We start from the raw sequence: 19,915 nt of genomic DNA, 5'->3' as shown, positions 1-19,915 counted from the left end.
AAAAAAAAACATATGACTTAAAAAGACATATGGAATTAAATTACAGTGGTCCTTTTAAAATATGTTTTAATAAGGTCTCTAGTGGCTTGGAACAGATTGTTATCTCCAATCAAAATACTAAGATCAGGTGGCCATCCGCAATTGTTAGGTAAAAGTGCAGTAATGCGTGCCCGCATATCGTCTAACATAGGGCATTCTAAAAGATAGTGCCGAGAACCGTCGGGAACACCGCAGATTGTACAATTCTGTTGGTTTGATATTTTAAATCTGTGGAGATACTGGTAAAACCTGCCATGGCCGGTGTAAAATTGGGTGAGGCAGTGCTCCACGTCATTCTTTACTGTATTAGAGACCAAAGGGAAAAAGTCTTTTGTTAGTGTGTTGTTATGTGTGTTCCAGCAACGTTGCCACCTGTCCTTAGCGTAGTCTTTGATTCTTTGAATTATATAGCTCTGTGGTGTTGCAGAGTATGTAGGATCGTCACAGGAAGTGGCGGCCGACCGAGCAAGTTCGTCAGCTCGCTCGTTGCCGAAGACACCACAGTGTCCTCTAACCCAGATCACAGTGAATCTGTTGTTGTTCTCTAATAAATTATTTAAAATGCAGTTGACTATTGGATGGCGCCAGTTATAATTAGAAATGGCTTGCACTGATGAGCATGAATCCGTGAAGATGTTAATATCCGTGGAGTTGAAATTGTGATTGCACCATTTTATTGCTGACAGAATTGCCCAGAGCTCAGCCTGGAAGGCAGAACAGGTGCTTCCAAGCCTATCTGAGAAAGTATATATTTCTGTGTTTCTCTGGAAAGCCACAAATGCACATCCTACTTCTTCATCGTTCTTAGAACCATCAGTAAAGATATTCAGATTCTGTTCCAACCAGGGTTGATTATATATAAGTGGCCATTTGTTGGGAGCAACACTTGGAATTTCACTGAGGGACATTTCGATGTTGTTATAAACTCTGTTGTCAAGATCAATGTTATTACCTTTTCTCATGCTCCATCTTTGCACCGTAGTATCAATATGCAAATTGATCGGTTGTTTTCCAGCTATAACCTGCAAGGCGACAGTGGGAGCAGTCGAATATGCCCTGCAGATGCGGAGGAGAGCCCTCCAGTTTTAATAAACAATTATAATTAGGTATTTGGCCAACTGTGGAGGTGAATGCGTCTGAGTACCACTCTATGATTTTTGAAATGGATGTTTCTACTTCTGCTGACGAAATGTTGTTGACCTTGGTTGTATGGCTGAGTTCATTGATGTCAATCTTTAAACTCCAAATCAAATCTCTTCCTACTATTGCACTTTTTTGGAAGTGAATGACATACAAGTTTGCTATACTGTAATTACCACCATATATACTTTTACTACGCCTAGGGGTTTGAAAATATCTCCTGTGTAACTTTGAAAGGTCACTTCTGTTTTTGCTATGGGTGTGTCCAATTGTAAATAATTGAATTTGTCGATACTGATGATGGTGACGTGACTGCCATTATCACATTCAAAATGGACTTTTGTACTATTAACATAGATTTCTGTGAGGATTCTTGTCATCAGTTCCTGTTATATTAACAAATATGTCTAGAATACTGTTTGTCTCAAAATCAATTACACATTCATGCTTAATATTGTGAACGTTATGATTCCTGTTAATCGTTGATGTTTGTTTCCTTAAGGATGATATGCACACCTTTCCCGTGTGGCCTTTTTTATGACATCGTTCACATTTCAGCTGGTCTTTGACTCTACAATTTACTGATTTATGGTTGTTTTTCCCACAACGTAAACATAGTCCTTCTAAATGAAGTTCAATGACGTTAAGTGGGTTTCTGCTGCAATCTTCTGTTCTATTTCTCTTTCGATTTAATTATTGTGTTTGAGGATGTGAGCATAACTTTGTTTGAGTATTTTTGGTAATTTTGTGAACAAGGCGGTTACTTTTATATACTTCGTCATTTTCAATTTTGGAAGCTTCTATGGCTAATGCAATTTCTAGAGTCTGTTCAAAGGTTAGGTCTTTTGTTGTAGAATTTTCTCACGAATATCGGAATATTGTAAACCATGTATGAATTGTACTCTTAACATCATATCTATGACAGATTTTATACAGTCGGCATTGTTACAACTAGACTTGAAATCTGCATTTTTCAAGAGTTGTTTACACGACTCTGGACAAAAATTTGTGTTGTTCTGTTGATATTTCATTTTGGTGTTAGGTAATTTTGTAGTAACTTCATTAATTCAGCAAAGGTTCGCCTAGAGGGTATTTCCGATGCCATTAGTTGGTCAATAGTTGATAATGCTTTGGTCCAAGACAATTGATTAAAATCATTACCTTAGCTTCTTCAGTAATGATGTCTGTTCCAGTTAGTCCTTTGATTTTGAAAAAGTTATCCAGTCATTGGAAATACTTTTCAAAGGTCTCTGAAGTTTTGTTGTAAGTTTCGAAGGTTAGGGCTTGCATTTGGAGAACTTGTTGAACTTATAGTTCTGGTTTCAGCTCCATCGACTGACTCTGTAGTTTCTTGATGAACACATTTAGAGTTGAAATTAATTCTGTAAGTTCACTCATTTTTATATCCTTTTTATCCTCGTCACCAATTGTTATGCCCGTAAAATAAATGACTCTTGCTAACATATATAATTAACTTTATTATAATACAAATGTAACTTTCTGCTTCCAGGTCTAAGTATCACCATAGCTAATGCACAACCACCTGAAGACAAAGAAACACAACCAAGGTCAAAGGTACGGGATTGCCTAACTAGGTTAAGAATGGGCAATTCAGTGTAAGTTACCCCTTGGAGGTTTACATACATAACACATGCTTCTTAATATTTGGATTACTTTGGATAACTACAGTAAAAATTATAAATATATATTATCAAATATAACATTATTTATATGTATATATGATTTATACATATGTAATGTTTTTATTGACATTAAAGATCACTTATAAAATTAAACCATTGAAGAATTCCATCACAATAAAAAACATACAATTCAATTCAAAAGATATAAATTTATGTAAAATACTATTTTTATTACTTTTGCCACTGATTATTACTTACTAATAAACATTTGTTAATATGATGGGGTTCTCCGATCTTCATCGCTGTTGGGGTCAATTTCGTTTCAACTTATGAAGTCTGTGTAATTACTAATAGATGAAAAGTGCTAAATTATATTTGATTAATATGGTTAATAATAAGTTAATACTATTGTTGCTGCTAATCTCTGGAACAGAACTGAATCCAGGACCTCTGCAGAAATCTCCAATAAGGAAAGGAAGACCATCCCTAAATTGTCAAAATGCCTTACTACTTATATAATGAACGAACTGGATAAATATACTATTAATAATACACACTTTTAATAATCCAGCTAATAAAAATTAATAATATAATAACGTTTTTGATCATTTCTTAACAATCTTCTTCAGTTACCATAACATAGAATAAAATCGAACACAAAAAAGAACGTAAATACAAAATTAAAATATAAATAACAGAAAAGTAGATAAAATAAACGAAAAATAAAAATTAATCCGAAAAAATGTCCCTTAACAAATAAAAATAAATAGTTATGAATTCTTGTAAAAGGATCGCCATGCGGTAGGTAAAGAGTCCGCATCTCTATGGTTGATGCAACCAGTTTTCTTGTGTGCCTTAAAGATCACTAATTTCTCTAGATATTTCATTGTATGTAAATTTGTTGTAGGTTTAATAATTTGCGCCCGATCCCAATGGACTTGAATGTCATGTTGCGTTGCGTAAGACGATAGCACGGTGTTGTCAAGTTTCTTATTAATCGTATATTTATGCTCTTTGATACGTTGTTGCAATGTGAGCATTGTTGCGCCTACGTAGACAAGATCCGAATTAAAACGCTGATCGTGTAATGGTATAGAATAGATTCCTGATGCCGATTTCCAGTCATAACGCTTCTTATCGTTTCTTAATAGCTTGAAAACTGTAGGATTGCGTCGATATACTACACTGAAATTATTAGCCTTGGCCGTTTCTTTATGTATTTGTCTCAAAAACAGGACATAATTTAAAACCATCTTTTGTCTATGGTCTACTGTGGGATGCCGTTGTTTTGTTGTTTTGAAGGTTGTAATAAGATTCTTTATGATTTCCTTTTGGTATCCCTGTTGTTCCACAATCTTTAGAATGTAGTTTAGCACCGCCATCGTGTCTTTTATACTAGAACAATGTGTATAAGCCCTTTTTTTAGGACCTAAAGGCCTCCAATTTGATGTGATGCGGATCGATTGAATTATGAGGAATTAAAGTGGGTTGAAAGCATGGTTTTCTGTATATGCGGGTCCTGATTTCTCCCTGTCTGCAAGTGATGGAAATGTCCAAAAAATTTACAATAGTATCACTCTCCTGGTCCACTTGTAGTAATAAACCGTAAGGGTTATTATTGATCCTATCCAAAAATTGCTGTAGGTTAGGTTTCTTGTTGCCACAAGATGAATATATCGTCGACGTATCTGGCATACAAAATGATAAGGTGTTGGAATTCGGGTAGAATTTTGTATTCGAGTTGCCGTAAGACCAACTCACATAGAATCGCCGATGTGGGACTACCCATCGGTACGCCTCTTCCCTGCAAATATAATTCGTTCTCAAACACAAAAAACGATGTATAACACACTAGGTGTGCAAGTTCTAGTATTTGATTGTGATGATGTGTCGCATTTTCAACATTAGCAAATAAAAAATCTCTTAATGCACAGAAGCAAGGAGACAATTTTATCGATGGATACATCGACTTAAAGTCCAAGACCGTCATATATTCATCGTCCATTAAAGAATTGTTTTTGAGATCTTCTATTAGTTGTAGAGAGTTGTTAATCGAGACTGGATGGCGATGAGCTTTAGATTGGAAGAATTTGACCAGTTGTTTTTCAATTAAAAAAGTTGGAGAGTTACATTTCTCTATTACAGGGTGTATTTAGTATAAAAGACACGATGGCGGTGCTAAACTACATTCTAAAGATTGCGGAACAACAGGGATACCAAAAGGAAATCATAAAGAATCTTATTACAATCTTCCAAACAACTAAACAACGGCATCCCACAGTAGACCATAGACAAAAGATGGTTTTAAATTATGCCCCGTTTTTGAGACAAATACATAAAGAAACGGCCAAGGCTAATGATTTCAGTGTAGTATATCGACGCAATCCTACAGTTTTCAAGCTATTAAGAAACGATAAGAAGCGTTATGACTGGAAATCGGCATCAGGAATCTATTCTATACCATTACACGATCAGCGTTTTAATTCGGATCTTGTCTACGTAGGCGCAACAATGCTCAAATTGCAACAACGTATCAAAGAGCATAAATATACGATTAATAAGAAACTTGACAACACCGTGCTATCGTCTTACGCAACGCAACATGACATTCAAGTCCATTGGGATCGGGCGCAAATTATTAAACCTACAACAAATTTACATACAATGAAATATCTAGAGAAATTAGTGATCTTTAAGGCACACAAGAAAACTGGTTGCATCCACCATAGAGATGCGGACTCTTTACCTACCGCATGGCGATCCTTTTACAAGAATTAATGACTTTATTTATTTTTATTTGTTAAGGGACATTTTTTCGGATTAATTTTTATTTTTCGTTTATTTTATCTACTTTTCTGTTATTTATATTTTAATTTTGTATTTACGTTCTTTTTTGTGTTCGATTTTATTCTATGTTATGGTAACTGAAGAAGATCGTTAAGAAAACGATCAAAAAACGTTATTATATTATTAATTTTTATTAGCTGGATTATTAAAAGTGTGTTTTATTAATGCCTTACTACAATATTAGCAATACGATTTCTAAATTGGATAATGGAGCAAAATTTGAAACTCAAAATTTCAATTTGCATTTATTAAAACTAAAGGAACTGAAACGGCTATATTCTTTCTAACATCAATTGTTCAAATTTATCTACAAAAAAACACAGAAAAATATATACAGCTTTCATTGATATCTCAAAAGCATTTGATTCTGTTCATGTCCCAACTTTAGTAAATAAATTAAAAATATATGGTACTGAAAAATAATTATCTGAATTAATAGTGAATCTATTTTCTTCATATAGAATCAACATCATCTATAGCAACCAAACATTCCCAGATTTAATTATAAACTGCAGAATACTTCATGAAAAACCATTATCACTGTATCTATTCAATTTCTACATCAATGATATAGATAAATTATTTCTAAGTGATACTGAAGGAATTCAATATTCTGGACAAACTTATCACTACATTCTTTATACCGATAACTTGGTATTACTAGCTTCAAGTAATCATTTACTGTATTAAGTTTATTACGTTGTGAGGCTATTGTCTTACAACGTAATAAACTTAATACAGTAAATAATTACTTGAATTCTTTACATTTGTCGATTAATGCATTTAAGTCTAAAATAATAATATTTAGAAACAACATAAAATTATCAAATCAAAAGAAATCATTTTTCTTAAATGGTCAACCTCTTATATTAGTAAATGATATAAAATATTTAAGCATAACATTTAATTGGAATTGTAATTCTCAACTACATTTGAAAAATATTACTACAAAAATAAATACCTTAATAGATAATGCCATTTATTTATGTTCATCATTAAAAATTACGAATTTAAATTTACAGATGAAATTATTTAATACCCTAATAATCCCTTCAATATATGACACTAGCCATATATGGGCACTTCATCTGATATATGACTAAATAAAATTGATGACCAAGATCCGCCTGTTCCGTACACTAGTCATACCGATCCTTCTCTATGGGTCAGAAACTTGGACCTTGCTTAAGACAGACTTGGACAAACTTGAGACCTTTCAATTGAAATGCTTGAGACAGATTCTTGGTATCTCCCTTTGGGATCGCATCACCAACAATGCCATCCGGACCAGATGCCAACAGCAGCCATCTGTTAAGACACAAATTCAACAGCGACGGCTGAGATGGTTTGGCCATGTGTGCCGAATGGATATCAACCGAATTCCCCACCAACTGCTCTTCCGACAGCGACCTACTCTGTGGAAAATCCAACACTCCGCACCTAAGAAAACATGGACCAAACACGTTGAGGAGGACCTCAAGAACCAACGGCTTGATCTGAACCAGGCAAAAGTGGCAGCCATGGATTGAGGGCATTGGAGGGGCATTGTGGAGAAAGCTCAACTTCCTGCGGCACCCACAGCAGCATACTGGTTGCGCAGACACCCGCAACCAAATGCCAGCTAGGGACAAAAGAAGAAGAAGAAGAAATAAAATTGTACGTCATTTTCTTGTAAAAATTGTTTAAAATCGAAAGAACAGTTCCAGGCTATGCATTAGAAACCGAAACAAATAGATTTCATCTATTTCTGTTTTATTTGAAGAGATTAATCAGGTTTTACTATAGACTAAAAACCACCACTGATGATAATGTTAGATTTCTACATCAAGTAATGTTAAATCAGACCAATGACTCAAGAAATAACAAAAATTTGTGGCAGTATAAATTCAATAACTTATTACAAACATTCAGAATTTCAAGCAAAGTGTTTGATAACTTAGAAACAGACTGGCAATATGGTTACACTTTAATGATTGAATCAGCTTTCTCACAATCTATAATTAAAGATTAAAACTCATTAATGCATTCTGTTTACCATCCATGTTACATAAACACTTTAAATATCCCTTCAAACTTAAATATTATAATTGCAAATACTAATATAAATATAAAAAGACTACTTATTCAAATAAGACTTAATAAATTTTCATTGTTTATCAACAACACCTATATAGACTTTACTAAGGATCATTGTTATCAGGTGCTAGAGTGCACTTGGTAGATATGATTGTACTTGCTAAACGCTCTTCTTATAATGAGAAGTTACAGGAGTAGATCCAGTGTCAGCCCAACGCAAGTTTTAGGATGGAGCGAGATCCTATTATGGCACCCGGGGGTGGAACCCCACCCACGCACTCAACCCACGCACATCTCTACAGATAAGGCCATTCACATACTGGCCATATGCTTGCAATTAAAATATCGAAAAGTAAAAAAAAAAGTATTTTTTCTTTAATTTTCTTTACCACTGAGGCACCCCCTAGGACTTAGCGCCTAGAGCAGCTGCTCCGTTCGCCCTATGGTAGGGCTGACTCTGAGTAGATCATTGTTACTTGTGAAACTCTGGAGACTGATCCTTGATTCATCTATTAACGAACTGTGAAAGACTGGTAAAATATTGCCAAAAATATCAAATTATAGAGATAATATGCACAAATCATGACCAAAATTACAGAGCTAAGTTAAATAACGTAACATTAAACCAAATGCATAAAATAAATAATTTCTTTATTCAAATTACTAACAAGTTAAAAAATTATGAAACTAATTGAAAAATTTTGTTAATCATGTATCTTGTTAAACAAAACAAATTATTTAAATGCAAACAAATATGTATATGTATTACTATATATTCATGTAACTTTACTAATTGTACTTAAGAAAATGTGTAATGAGGTAAAAGTTGTTAAATGTATTTAAACTATAAAACTACTCCAATATTAACCCCTGTAACAAGGTTGCGTTAATACAAATAAAACAATAATAATAATAAACATTTGTTAATACATAAATATTTGTATATGAGCAGTCACACAATTCCCAAATACAGTAGATCCCCCTATAAGATGGTAGATATGTTCCGTTCTTTATGAATCCGATTTTGTAGGAATCACAGCCCGACACGTGTGAAGTTTACGGACTACGGCTGTTTTAAAGGTTTTCTTCCATAAAATTAATCGATTCTAGACTAATCCGACTCAACATTTCCAAAATACGCATATTTTTTTTGGAAATAATCTGTATAAACTATGCTATAAACAAAAAATTGTAGAATTACTTACCGAGTGTGCACCATTCGACATCGCCATTGCTCAAGCTTGTTTTCGTCGCGGAACAGCTCAGCAATCAATCAATCAATCAATTTATTTATTCGTACTGAATGAGTTGTACATGCCCTGGTCCCGCTGTAGGCATTACCAGGGAGGAAAAACATCAAAATTAGCAGTAGTATACAAGATAAATACATCGAAACTGAAAGACATTATACATAGATTTTTTAACAACAAAAGAGAAAAACAAATTCAATTAGGGAACGTGACAGTTCTTGTCGCGTGTAGAACATACAGGGAGGACAAACAAACATGTTTAATGTAACATTAAAATACAGATAAATTAATTCTATCGAGACAATCTTAACGCGTGTAGGAGTGAACAATATACATGTGAGAAACAAGCAAATGGAAATGTCCAAGTACAAGAAGAGTTAACTGTTAATAATCTTGTGCGTGACAAAGTTGATTTGCCTTGCCAGTTTCCTGAAGGCGTAGAAGATCTCTTTAGTGCGCCAGATATCCGAAGGGCGACAGGGCCACATAACACCAAGTTCTTGTAAGAGGAGTTGCAGTTCGAGACGATCACGGTCTAAGATGACACAATCAAATAGATAATGTAAGGCACTGTCTTCTGTGTCACAAATTGGGCACCACTCAGAAGATCTGTTTGTGAAACGAGCAAGATAGCGTGCGTATTTTCCATGGTTACTAAAGATTTGCGATGTACAGTAGTCTGGAGTATGCCAATTTGTTTTTAAAAATTGTCTAAGATCTGGGATGAACTTGTAGGTGATATGTTCAGAGTTATGATTCCAAGTGTTTTGCCAAAGTTCTATTGTGTCATTCCAGAAGAGGTGGTGTAACGATCGCAGGCTGATCTTGTTATAGGTGATCTGTAAAGAACCGTTCAAGGCTGCATCCTTAGCCAGGGAGTCTGCCCTCTCGTTTCCAGTGTCTCCCTGGTGAGCCCTTATCCATGTGATGGTAAAGGTGCATTCAGAAGATTGGGTTGCATTTTTAATGTAATCAGCCAGAGGATGTAACTTGTTGCTCTGCAGCAGATTTAGAGCTGACCGAGAATCAGTGTGTATGTGCACATGAATATTACTGTAGTTGTAATTAATGTAGTCAATGGCCATCCCTATAGCATATAGCTCGGCTTGAAACACAGTGCACCTGCTGTCAAGTCTGTACATTTGGTGGTGGACCTCAATATTATTTATATAAGCGACAAAACTACTCCCAACATTATCATTGATACGAGAGCCGTCCGTGAATACGTGTATATCGGCATTCTCAGAACTGGTAAATTTGCATACAGAAGTTTCTCCTGGTGAGCGAGTTTCTTTAAAAGAGGAAGGCCACTCGATGTCATTATAATTAATGGTGCACGAAGTAATCTCTACTGTCCCTCCCCATTTTAATTGTCGAAGTCGTCGATTTTGTAGGATAGAAAGGTCTGTAGGTGGCTTTTTTGCCAGGACTTGGAGGGAACTATTACTAGTTGTTCTATATGCTCTTGTGATGAGTAATAAGGCATGACGCTGGGAAGAGACGAGCTTTCTTTTAGGATGAACTTTGCGTGTGGCCCACCCCCAAGTGCCACACGCGTAGGTAATCACCGGTATGTAGATACTATCATAAATTATAGACATAGCGTCGCTAGAGAGGCCCCAGTCTCTCTGGGCCACCTGCAAAAAAGACTGCATAACTAATCCAGTCTTGTTTGTAATGTAGTCAATATGCCTATCCCAGGACAGGCGGAAGTCCAAAATAACCCCAAGATATTTTNTGGTGCACGAAGTAATCTCTACTGTCCCTCCCCATTTTAATTGTCGAAGTCATCGCTTTTGTAGAATAGAAAGGTCTATAGGTGGCTTTTTTGCCAGGACTTGGAGGGAACTATTACTAGTTGTTCTATATGCTCTTGTGATGAGTAATAAGGCACGACGCTGGGAAGAGACGAGCTTTCTTTTAGGATAAACTTTGCATGTGGCCCACCCCCAAGTGCCACAAGCGTAGGTAATCACCGGTATGTAGATACTATCATAAATTATAGACATAGCGTCGCTAGAGAGGCCCCAGTCTCTCCGGGCCACCTGCGAAAAAGGCTGCATAACTAATCCAGTCTTGTTTGTAATGTAGTCAATATGCGAATCCCAGGACAAACGGAAGTCCAAAATAACCCCAAGATATTTTAGGGTCTGTTCCACTTTAATTGTATTGCCCTGCATCTTGATGTGCGGAGGACGTCGATACAGATTGGGATGACCTGATTTATTAAACACTATTGCTTTGGTTTTAACAGGATTGAAATATAGCTTATGCTTTACACCCCAATTGCTGACATGCTGAAGCATGTTGTTGGCATTACCCTCGAGGTCAGACCTAGACCGGCCCCCCAGCAGCAAGAAGACATCATCAGCATAAGCATAACTGCTAGTTTGCCCAAAGTTCTCACTAAGAAAAGCATCGAATGTAATGTTCCACAAAAGGGGTCCTATGACAGACCCCTGTGGACATCCCTTAGTGATGGGTTTGATGACCTGATGTTGTCCATAACATAAAATAGCACTGCGATCTTTCAAATAGTCACATAATAGTTTGTAGATGTTACGAGGGCAATTTATCTGACGTAAACGATGTAAAACTAGGGGCCACCAAGCACTATCAAACACTTTTGAAATGTCCAGGCTGACCCCCAGGACATACTTGTGATCCTCCAGCAGATGTTGTATTTTGTCGACCACTGCCTGAATCGCATCCTCCGCAGAGTGCTGAGGGCGGAAGCCATATTGAGTCTCACATAAAATCTGATTTCGTTCAACAAACCAAATCATCCTTTTAGCAATCAGATGCTCCAAAACTTTGCCCAACACGGGCAGAAGAGATATGGGCCTGGTGTCAGTAGCAGACCCTGGTTTTGGGACGGGAACTATATTAGCCTTTTTCCAAGCGTGTGGGAAAATGGCATGTATTAAGCAGGCATTGTAGGTATTATACAGTGTTTGAGGAATGATCTTCCAAAGACCAAGAGCAATCTCTGCAGTAATGTTGTCGAGGCCAGGGGCCTTGCCCCTGCCCATATAGTTGAAAGCTTGATCCATTTCCTCCATTGTAAAAAGAATAGTGTCCTCGGTATTATCAGTGTAATAGCATTGGTCACGTATTTGATGTTGCCGTTCAGTATCAGTTTCAGGATCGTCATACGGACAGTAACTTTGTAACTGTGAGGCTAAGGTCTCAATTAAGGTCTCTGGATTATTGTCACTGTTTTTGGCAGTCAAAATCTGTGTCTTCCTAAGCTTGCCACTACACATTCTGGTCACAAAGCCCCAAGGATCATTGGAGGTCCTTGAACAGAAGTTGTGCCAGCTCTGAACCCTAGTTAGTTTCATAACCTTTTTGTAATGTCTTTGGCTTATCAGGTAAGCCTCCCTATGTTCTGCTCTAGCAGTATCATCTGAACATTTTTGATATATTTTCCTCAGCTTTCTAGTGGTTCGGCGTAGATCATTCAATTCAGTGGTCCACCAGGGAACACTCTTTTTGTGTATAGTTTTCTTTGGGATATATAGCTCGCAAGCAGTAATGATGGTCATAATATTTTGGTCAATCTGAGTCCTGGCCTCAGTAGGATTATCAGAGTACTGCTGAATAAGTTGTTCCTCGAGATACTCTTTCATTTCCGGCCAATTTGCCCGATTTAGGGCATATTTGTCCCTAGAGTTAAGAACTGGCGTAGTAGTGTCATTTGCAGCTGCTATGTCAAACGTGATGTATTCGTGTTCGCTTAGGCTGTCATCATCTAGGATTCTCCAGTCCCTTATCCTGGGATGTATTTGGCACTGCAAACTGCAATGTCGATCCAACTTTTACCTCGACTCGAGAGGTGAAAGTGGGTGGGGACAATGGGTTATTTATCAGCATAAGTTCGTTACAAGTGAAGAATTCCTCCAGTAATCTCCCACGTGGGTCAAGAACGTCACCACCCCACGCTGGGGAGTGGGCGTTTAGATCACCGGCGATTAAAATACAGGTGTCAGGGAAGGCGTCTACAATCCTTTGGAGTTCTTCTATAAAGGTCGCGTTGTCAGCATCGCCAGGGAAATAGACATTAACCACAATAAACCTATCCTCCTTAGTCAAAATTTCCGTCGTAATCACAAACTGGCTACTGAAGTTCATGTGATGCATAGTGGATATGTTTGTACTAGGGATGAGCGTAATCGCCCAAGGAAAGTCGTCGGTCCCTCGCAGCACAGGACAAGATGTGGGAAGACAAGCAGGAGTATTTCTCTTACAATACAGTTCTTGCACTAAGATTAAATCGTATTTTTCAATGTTCTTAGAGAGGAAGGAGGTAGCAGAAATGGCCCTATCTAAATTAATTTGCAGAATACGTATACTGTTGTTAATATTAAAGGCCATAGTCCGTTCTGGAGATAACGTTGTTCCTAATATGTTGGTTAATCGGGCAAGACCCGTCTCGTGCGTTATGATTACAACTATTTTCCGCCTCCCGTTTGCAGTTACAACAGATTGGACTGGATTCTCTATTTGGACATTCTTTGTACAGATGCGCGCCTGCGCAATGACTGCACGTGGGCCCTGATTCAGGACAGTCCTTTGCTACATGATTATATGTGCAGCACTTAAAGCACTGCAGGACTGGGCAAAAATCCGCAATCCTGCAGCGCGACCATTCTACTCCAACTTTACCCATATCCAAGAAGGTTGTTCTAAGGCCGGGCGACACCTCCACAACCCAATTCCTGTAGCTAGTGTTTCTTTTACCTAAAACAAACTTAATCCGAAACTCTTTAGCAAACTCTTCCTCAGTATAGATTCCACTGATCTCCTCGTTTTGGTGATAAATAAGATTGTTTAACTCATCTTTTGAGATATCAGACTGTACAGAAAACAATGTGACATGAGGCCACCTCTTCCTTGGCCTCCGAGTGACCAATTCTGGCACATTCTCCTCAATAAATTTTTCCAATGTTTCGACATCTCTTTTACTGCCTAGTTCAATTGCAAGTCCCCCAGAACCTATCTTCCTTAGCCTATCCACACCTATATGTAGTGTCGAAGGTTTCATTTTGCTCTGCATAACTTTGCGTACAGCATCACTGTTGCTGTGTTCTGTGTCTTTACTATAAACTAAAAGCACCTCCTTGTGGGTGGAAGGTTGCGCCATGGCACGTTTGGAACTAATATGTCCCCCAGACTTGACGATAGTGCTATACAATGCAGTGGGGGACTTGTGTGTTGTAATTCTCTTTTCAATCATATCCAGTCTATCAAGAATACGTTTTTGAGTATCAGCAATTTTGTCATTACGAGCATTCTTTTCTGTACCCTCATTATCAGACGAGGCCGGACCATCAGTATAATTCTCAGAGGGAATAATATCACTAAAGCTATCTTCAGCCGGAGTAATGATTCTATTCATTTGATCAATGACAAATTGGGTATGTACAGGAGTGCAGAGCTCGCCATTTGGATTGTTGAGCGCATAGGCTTTGAATTCCTCTAGGATGCCATTAGCACCCTTAAGAAATGACTCCATAGCCATCGAAGAAACAGTTAACACTAAAAGACAGAGTTAAAATTATCCAAAAGTAAGTTTGATGACACACTAGTGTTAACACACTTGCTAGCTGACACAAACAACAGGTGCTATGGCACAGCTGGTCCAGCTGATCGGCTGAAGGCTGACAAGTCCACAGAAAGAATTCCTACACGAACTTCTTTGTAGAAAGTACACAGAACAGTCCACCAGACCGTCAGACAAGACAGTGAGCCGAAAATCCGGGTAAACAAAGAACACGTAAATGCCAATCGGCGCCTGTTAAGCCGAACGGCGAAAACGGGCAGGATGCGAAATCCTTAAGAACAAACAAAGCGCGGAAACCGCGTAACAGACAGGGCTTAGAAATACAGCAGAAACAGCCAAACCAGTACCCGAAACAACAGAACCGAAACCCGCAACACGCGAAACGCCGAATCGGCTAAGCCACGCCGAGTGGCTGTCCAACCACATGGCCATGAAGCATTCCTTTGTCTAATGGTAAAAATACAGTCGCGGATAACTCGACAAAAACCCAAAAAACCCGGATGGTGATAACTCAATAAAGAATTATCCGATTCGAACAAACATTGTACTCACGGTTAGCGGACAATAAGACGATTCCATTGATGTATAAAAATCTAAAGTGCGACGAAAAATCACAGAGAAATCACGATCGAAAACTGAGCCGAACGACAAGGCAGCAAGTTTCGCCAGCCGGAACTGGCAACCCCCTCCAGATTCAGACAAGGAGATGGTAGCTGCTCCTGTGGGTGTCCTCACAGTGACGCGAGACACTATGTACTTGACTGTCCTCTTACTGAGGATTTCCGCCGAGGGGCCTACCAAGTTGACTGGTCCAGGCCGCCTAAACAAGTACTTCGAGTGCTTGCAGCTAGTAAAGGGAACCTTAAAAAACTAAAGGATTTGATGGAACATATTATGGATCTTCTTGGTCTATAAGCCTGGCAGACGCACTAGGCTGGGCCCCCTCTTCTTGTAGGGAAGGGGACCCCGCTGTCCATTAGTATCATAATTGAGCTGGAAAGTATAGTAAAGTAAAGTGAGCTGAAGGTTTAGTATTGTGGACCATAGTGCAGAACAGGCTGCACATTACATTACAAAAGTTATGCCAGATTAGAGGGCTGGGCCTGGGTGCAAATGGGAGCCCAAAAGATGCACCATGTGGCCCAGCTATGTCGTTCCTGTCTACCATGTCAGGTATCAGACCAAGCCAATGAACAAGGCATAGTCTCTTTAACCCTGTAGTGCCAATAGGCGGGGCAGGGAAAGAATTCCTTATGAGGCTTTATATACATACCTGTCATATATGCTGTGCTAATTTTGGAACAATATCTTTGAATGTGGCAACTCCGAAAAATTTTCTTGCAACCCCAGAGACCCACGGGTTGCACACCACTAGTCTAGTATGTCCTACAATTTTTCCAACTTTCCAATTCCAAATTGTACTTGGCATTAAATGGAAAAGACAAGAATACGTGGGATAAATCCAACTGATAAAGAGTAATAATAGGCCCAAAATGTATATACATATTGGTTTAATAAAATCTCAGTGAACTTTCCAATTGAAAACTGTGGTCTGATAAGTCCTACAAATTGATAGCAAATTCAACTTTTAATTTTGCTATCAATTTGTAGGACTTATCAGATAGAGTTAAGTATTAATATTTATTACTCAGCCTTGAGCCACCACTGATCCTCAAAAAAGAAAAATTGTCATGTTGGTTAACATTCAAAATGACAAACTATTCAGTAGCTACAAACTTAATTTATAAGTTTAAAATTTTGAAATAAAATACATAACACTAATTAATATTACAGAATTAGAAAATGCAAATCTTTCATGTAGACATAGTGAGAAAGATGATAACTGTATATTTGACAGTCATAACATTCTCGCATTCAGATATTTCTCTCTCATTAAGCAGTAAAATTTAATGCTGTGCCCTCAAAATTTGTATTTGCATTTTCTTTTTGCAAACTAAAACTCAATTATGATATTTATATTATTTCATAAAAGTTCTTGTCAAAAAAACAGCATATGTAATACGTATTACCTTTGCTGAAAAGGTATGTATGGCATTTCATATTCATAAACATTGGTATATTTTTGGATTGAGATAAAAATTATACTGTATGTGACACTTTTAGAATTAAAATATAAAAAAAAGAAAATTATTGTGATTTAATAACAATATTTTAAAATGTTCTATCTCACCTTTTCAAATTTTCCATATAAATCCATTAATTTTAAATCAATTTCTTCCCATTTACTCATAGCAAGTACTTGTAAAATCTGGGCCACTTGCATTAAATTAAATCTGGCAATATGACTTATCGGAGCATCAGTTATACCATACGGTTCTGGAGTAACAATTGCAGGACAAATGAAAAATGCAAATATTAAATCAGCACACATAGCACCTACTTCTCTAACTTCAACTTTTTTAGCTTTCATAACAAGATTAAACATCTGTCTAACTAGCCATGATAGCGACTGTGGGAAACAATACATATTATTCTGAATACCTTCAATAAAGTTTTTTGTCAACTTCACTAATTTATCAATAGTCCAGCTTCGATATCTTTGCAAATTAGCCAAATATTCCTGAGTTCCTTCTTTTCCAAAATGACGAAGTCTTTCTTGAGGTGGAAATCTCACTACTGCTTTATCAGGGTCGATATCTAAAAACAAATCGTCTTCCATCAGCAAGTGCATTATCGGTTCATGTAAAGCTCCAGTAAGAAACAGTTTGGCAGAAAACAGACTCTCACTAAATGTTTTATAAACACGACTGAATGCACAGGAACCATGTCTTAGTAATCTCCGAGGATTTTCGCTAGTTGCAAGTTGTAAAGCCATTAACTCTTTCAATAATCTCAAAACATAAATTTCATCTTCAGGAATAATGTTATTTCCATAAATAGCAGACATTATTATATGAACTATATTCTGCATTTGTTCTATATTTATTTTTTCCCCTATAGACAAACACATCGCTATTAATTTTGGATCTTCTCGAAACTGTTGCAAAAATTCCGAGTAAGCACCATCTTGATTTCCTAGAGTTTTGTAAGAATCTATAAAGTTAACTCTTTCTAATGCATTAGCATATTGGCAACATGCTGCTGGATGAGAATCAACTCTAGAAAGTATTAGATTCTCCAAATTTATTCTTTGTTGTTTAGCTATCCACGAAAGATGATAAAGGTGTTCGACAGTTTTCATCACCTAAAATTTAAAAAACTGAAATGAATATTTGTTATATTTATCATTCAAGTTTACATCAAACAAATTCTTACAATCATCATAAATAACTTAAAATATTAGGTTGTTCAGAAAGTAAGTTCGTTTTTTTACCACTAGACGGATTAGTGGTATTTTTCCCACCATTTTTCATTCTAAACCGTAATATCATTATATATTTTGACAGCTAGCATTTTAAGGTTTACTTGTAAAAAATTTTGTTTGATTTTGTGTAATTGTTTATTTTTTGTCCCATCAAACATGGAAGATAGAAAGTATCATTTTCGGCATATTTTGCTTTTTTATTACCAAAAAATCAAAATGCTGTTCGAGCAAGAAAAAAATGTGGTACATGTATGGAGATGATGTGTTGAGAGAACAACAGTACCAAAACTGGTTTACAAAATTTCATTCTTGCAATTTCAATATTGAATATGCACCACTTTCTGGATGGCCAGTTGAAGCCAACGAAAACAAAATAAAGGTACCGATTGAAGCAAACTGCCGAATAACAACACGTGAAATCACTAATAGATTAAATTTGTCAAGTTGAACCATTTATGATTACTTGAAACAAATTGGTATTGTTTCAAAGCTCGATATATGGGTTCCACATTTACTTAAAGAGAGATTCTCTCTTTGGTGGGATTTTAAGAAAATTTTTTTTTTTGGAGCTTTTACCAGACAATTTAACAATTGAAAGTGTACTGCCATCAAGTAAACAAATTGAGTAATATCATCAAACAGAAAAGGTTGCCAGAATTGATCAACAAAACAGGTGTAGTGTTTTACCATGATAATGTCAAATTTCACACAATTTTGGTAACTCGTCAGAAACTGTTATAACTTAGTTGGGATGTGCTATCGCACCAACCATATTCGCCAGATCGAGCACACTCGGATTATTACTTGTTCTGGTCTATACAAATTTTTTTTTTTAACTGTAAGACATTTACTTGAAATGACAATGTCAAAAATCACACGGATCAGTTTTTTGTAAGCAACAATAAAAACTTTTATGAATGTGAAATCATGCTACTACCATGAACGATGACAACAGGTATTTGAACCAAANTTATCAGAGTACTGCTGAATAAGTTGTTCCTCGAGATACTCTTTCATTTCCGGCCAATTTGCCCAATTTAGGGCAAATTTGTCCCTAGAGTTAAGAACTGGCGTAGTAGTGTCATTTGCAGCTGCTATGTCAAATGTGATGTATTCGTGTTCACTTAGGCTGTCATCATCTAGGATTCTCCAGTCCCTTATCCTGGGATGGTAGTTGGCACTGCAAACTGCAATGTCGATCCAACTTTTACCTCAACTCGAGATGAAAGTGAGTGGGGACAATGGGTTATTTATCAGCATAAGTTCGTTACAAGTGAAGAATTCCTCCAGTAATCTCCCACGTGGGTCAAGAACGTCACCACCCCACGCCAGGGAGTGGGCGTTTAGATCACCGGCGATTAAAATACAGGTGTCAGGGAAGGCGTCTACAATCCTTTGGAGTTCTTCTATAAAAATCACGTTGTCAGCATCACCAGGGAAATAGACATTAACCACAATAAACCTATCCTCCTTAGTCAAAATTTCCGTCGTAATCACAAACTGGCTACTGAAGTTCATGTGATGCATAATGGATATGTTTGTACAAGGGATGAGCGTAATTGCCCAAGGAAAGTCATCGGTCCCTCACAGCACAGGACAAGATGTGGGAAGACAAGCAGGAGTATTTCTCTTACAATACGGTTCTTGCACTAAAATTAAATCGTATTTTTCAATGTTCTTAGAGAGGAGGGAGGTAGCAGAAATGCCCCTCCCTAAATTAATTTGCAGAATACGTATACTGTTGTTAATATTAAAGGCCATAGTCCGTTCTGGAGATAATGTTGTTCCTAATATGTTGGTTAATCGGGCAAGACCCGTCTCGTGCGTTATGATTACAACTATTTTCTGCCTCCTGTTTGCAGTTACAACAGATTGGACTGGATTCTCTATTTGAACATTCTTTGTACAGATGCGTGCCTGCGCAATGACTGCACGTGGGCCCTAATTCAGGACAGTCTTTTGCGGCATGATTATATGTGCAGCACTTAAAGCACTGCAGGACTGGGCAAAAATCCGCAATCCTGCAGCG

At 37.2% G+C, this 19,915-nt stretch overlaps 2 protein-coding genes across 2 annotated transcripts; both read right to left on the bottom strand.

Moving 5' to 3' along the window:
* Positions 1 to 35: 35 nt before the first annotated feature.
* On the bottom strand, positions 36 to 1,001 carry LOC111636936. The gene has a single exon (XM_023382323.1). The coding sequence runs from the start codon at positions 999 to 1,001 to the stop codon at positions 36 to 38; it is 966 nt and encodes a 321-aa protein (XP_023238091.1).
* A 15,742-nt stretch (positions 1,002 to 16,743) lies between these two features.
* LOC111636935 (GTPase-activating protein and VPS9 domain-containing protein 1-like) lies at positions 16,744 to 17,791 on the bottom strand. Its single transcript, XM_023382322.1, has one exon. It carries the CDS (start codon positions 17,761 to 17,763, stop codon positions 16,744 to 16,746), a length of 1,020 nt encoding a protein of 339 aa, XP_023238090.1. The 5' UTR covers positions 17,764 to 17,791.
* Between the last annotated feature and the right edge of the window lie 2,124 nt (positions 17,792 to 19,915).

This window comes from Centruroides sculpturatus, unplaced genomic scaffold (assembly GCF_000671375.1).
Source record: "Centruroides sculpturatus isolate CEXI.00-Female unplaced genomic scaffold, Cexi_2.0 scaffold128, whole genome shotgun sequence".
Lineage (NCBI taxonomy): Eukaryota > Metazoa > Arthropoda > Arachnida > Scorpiones > Buthidae > Centruroides > Centruroides sculpturatus.
This window is presented reverse-complemented; position numbering and strand designations above follow the sequence as displayed.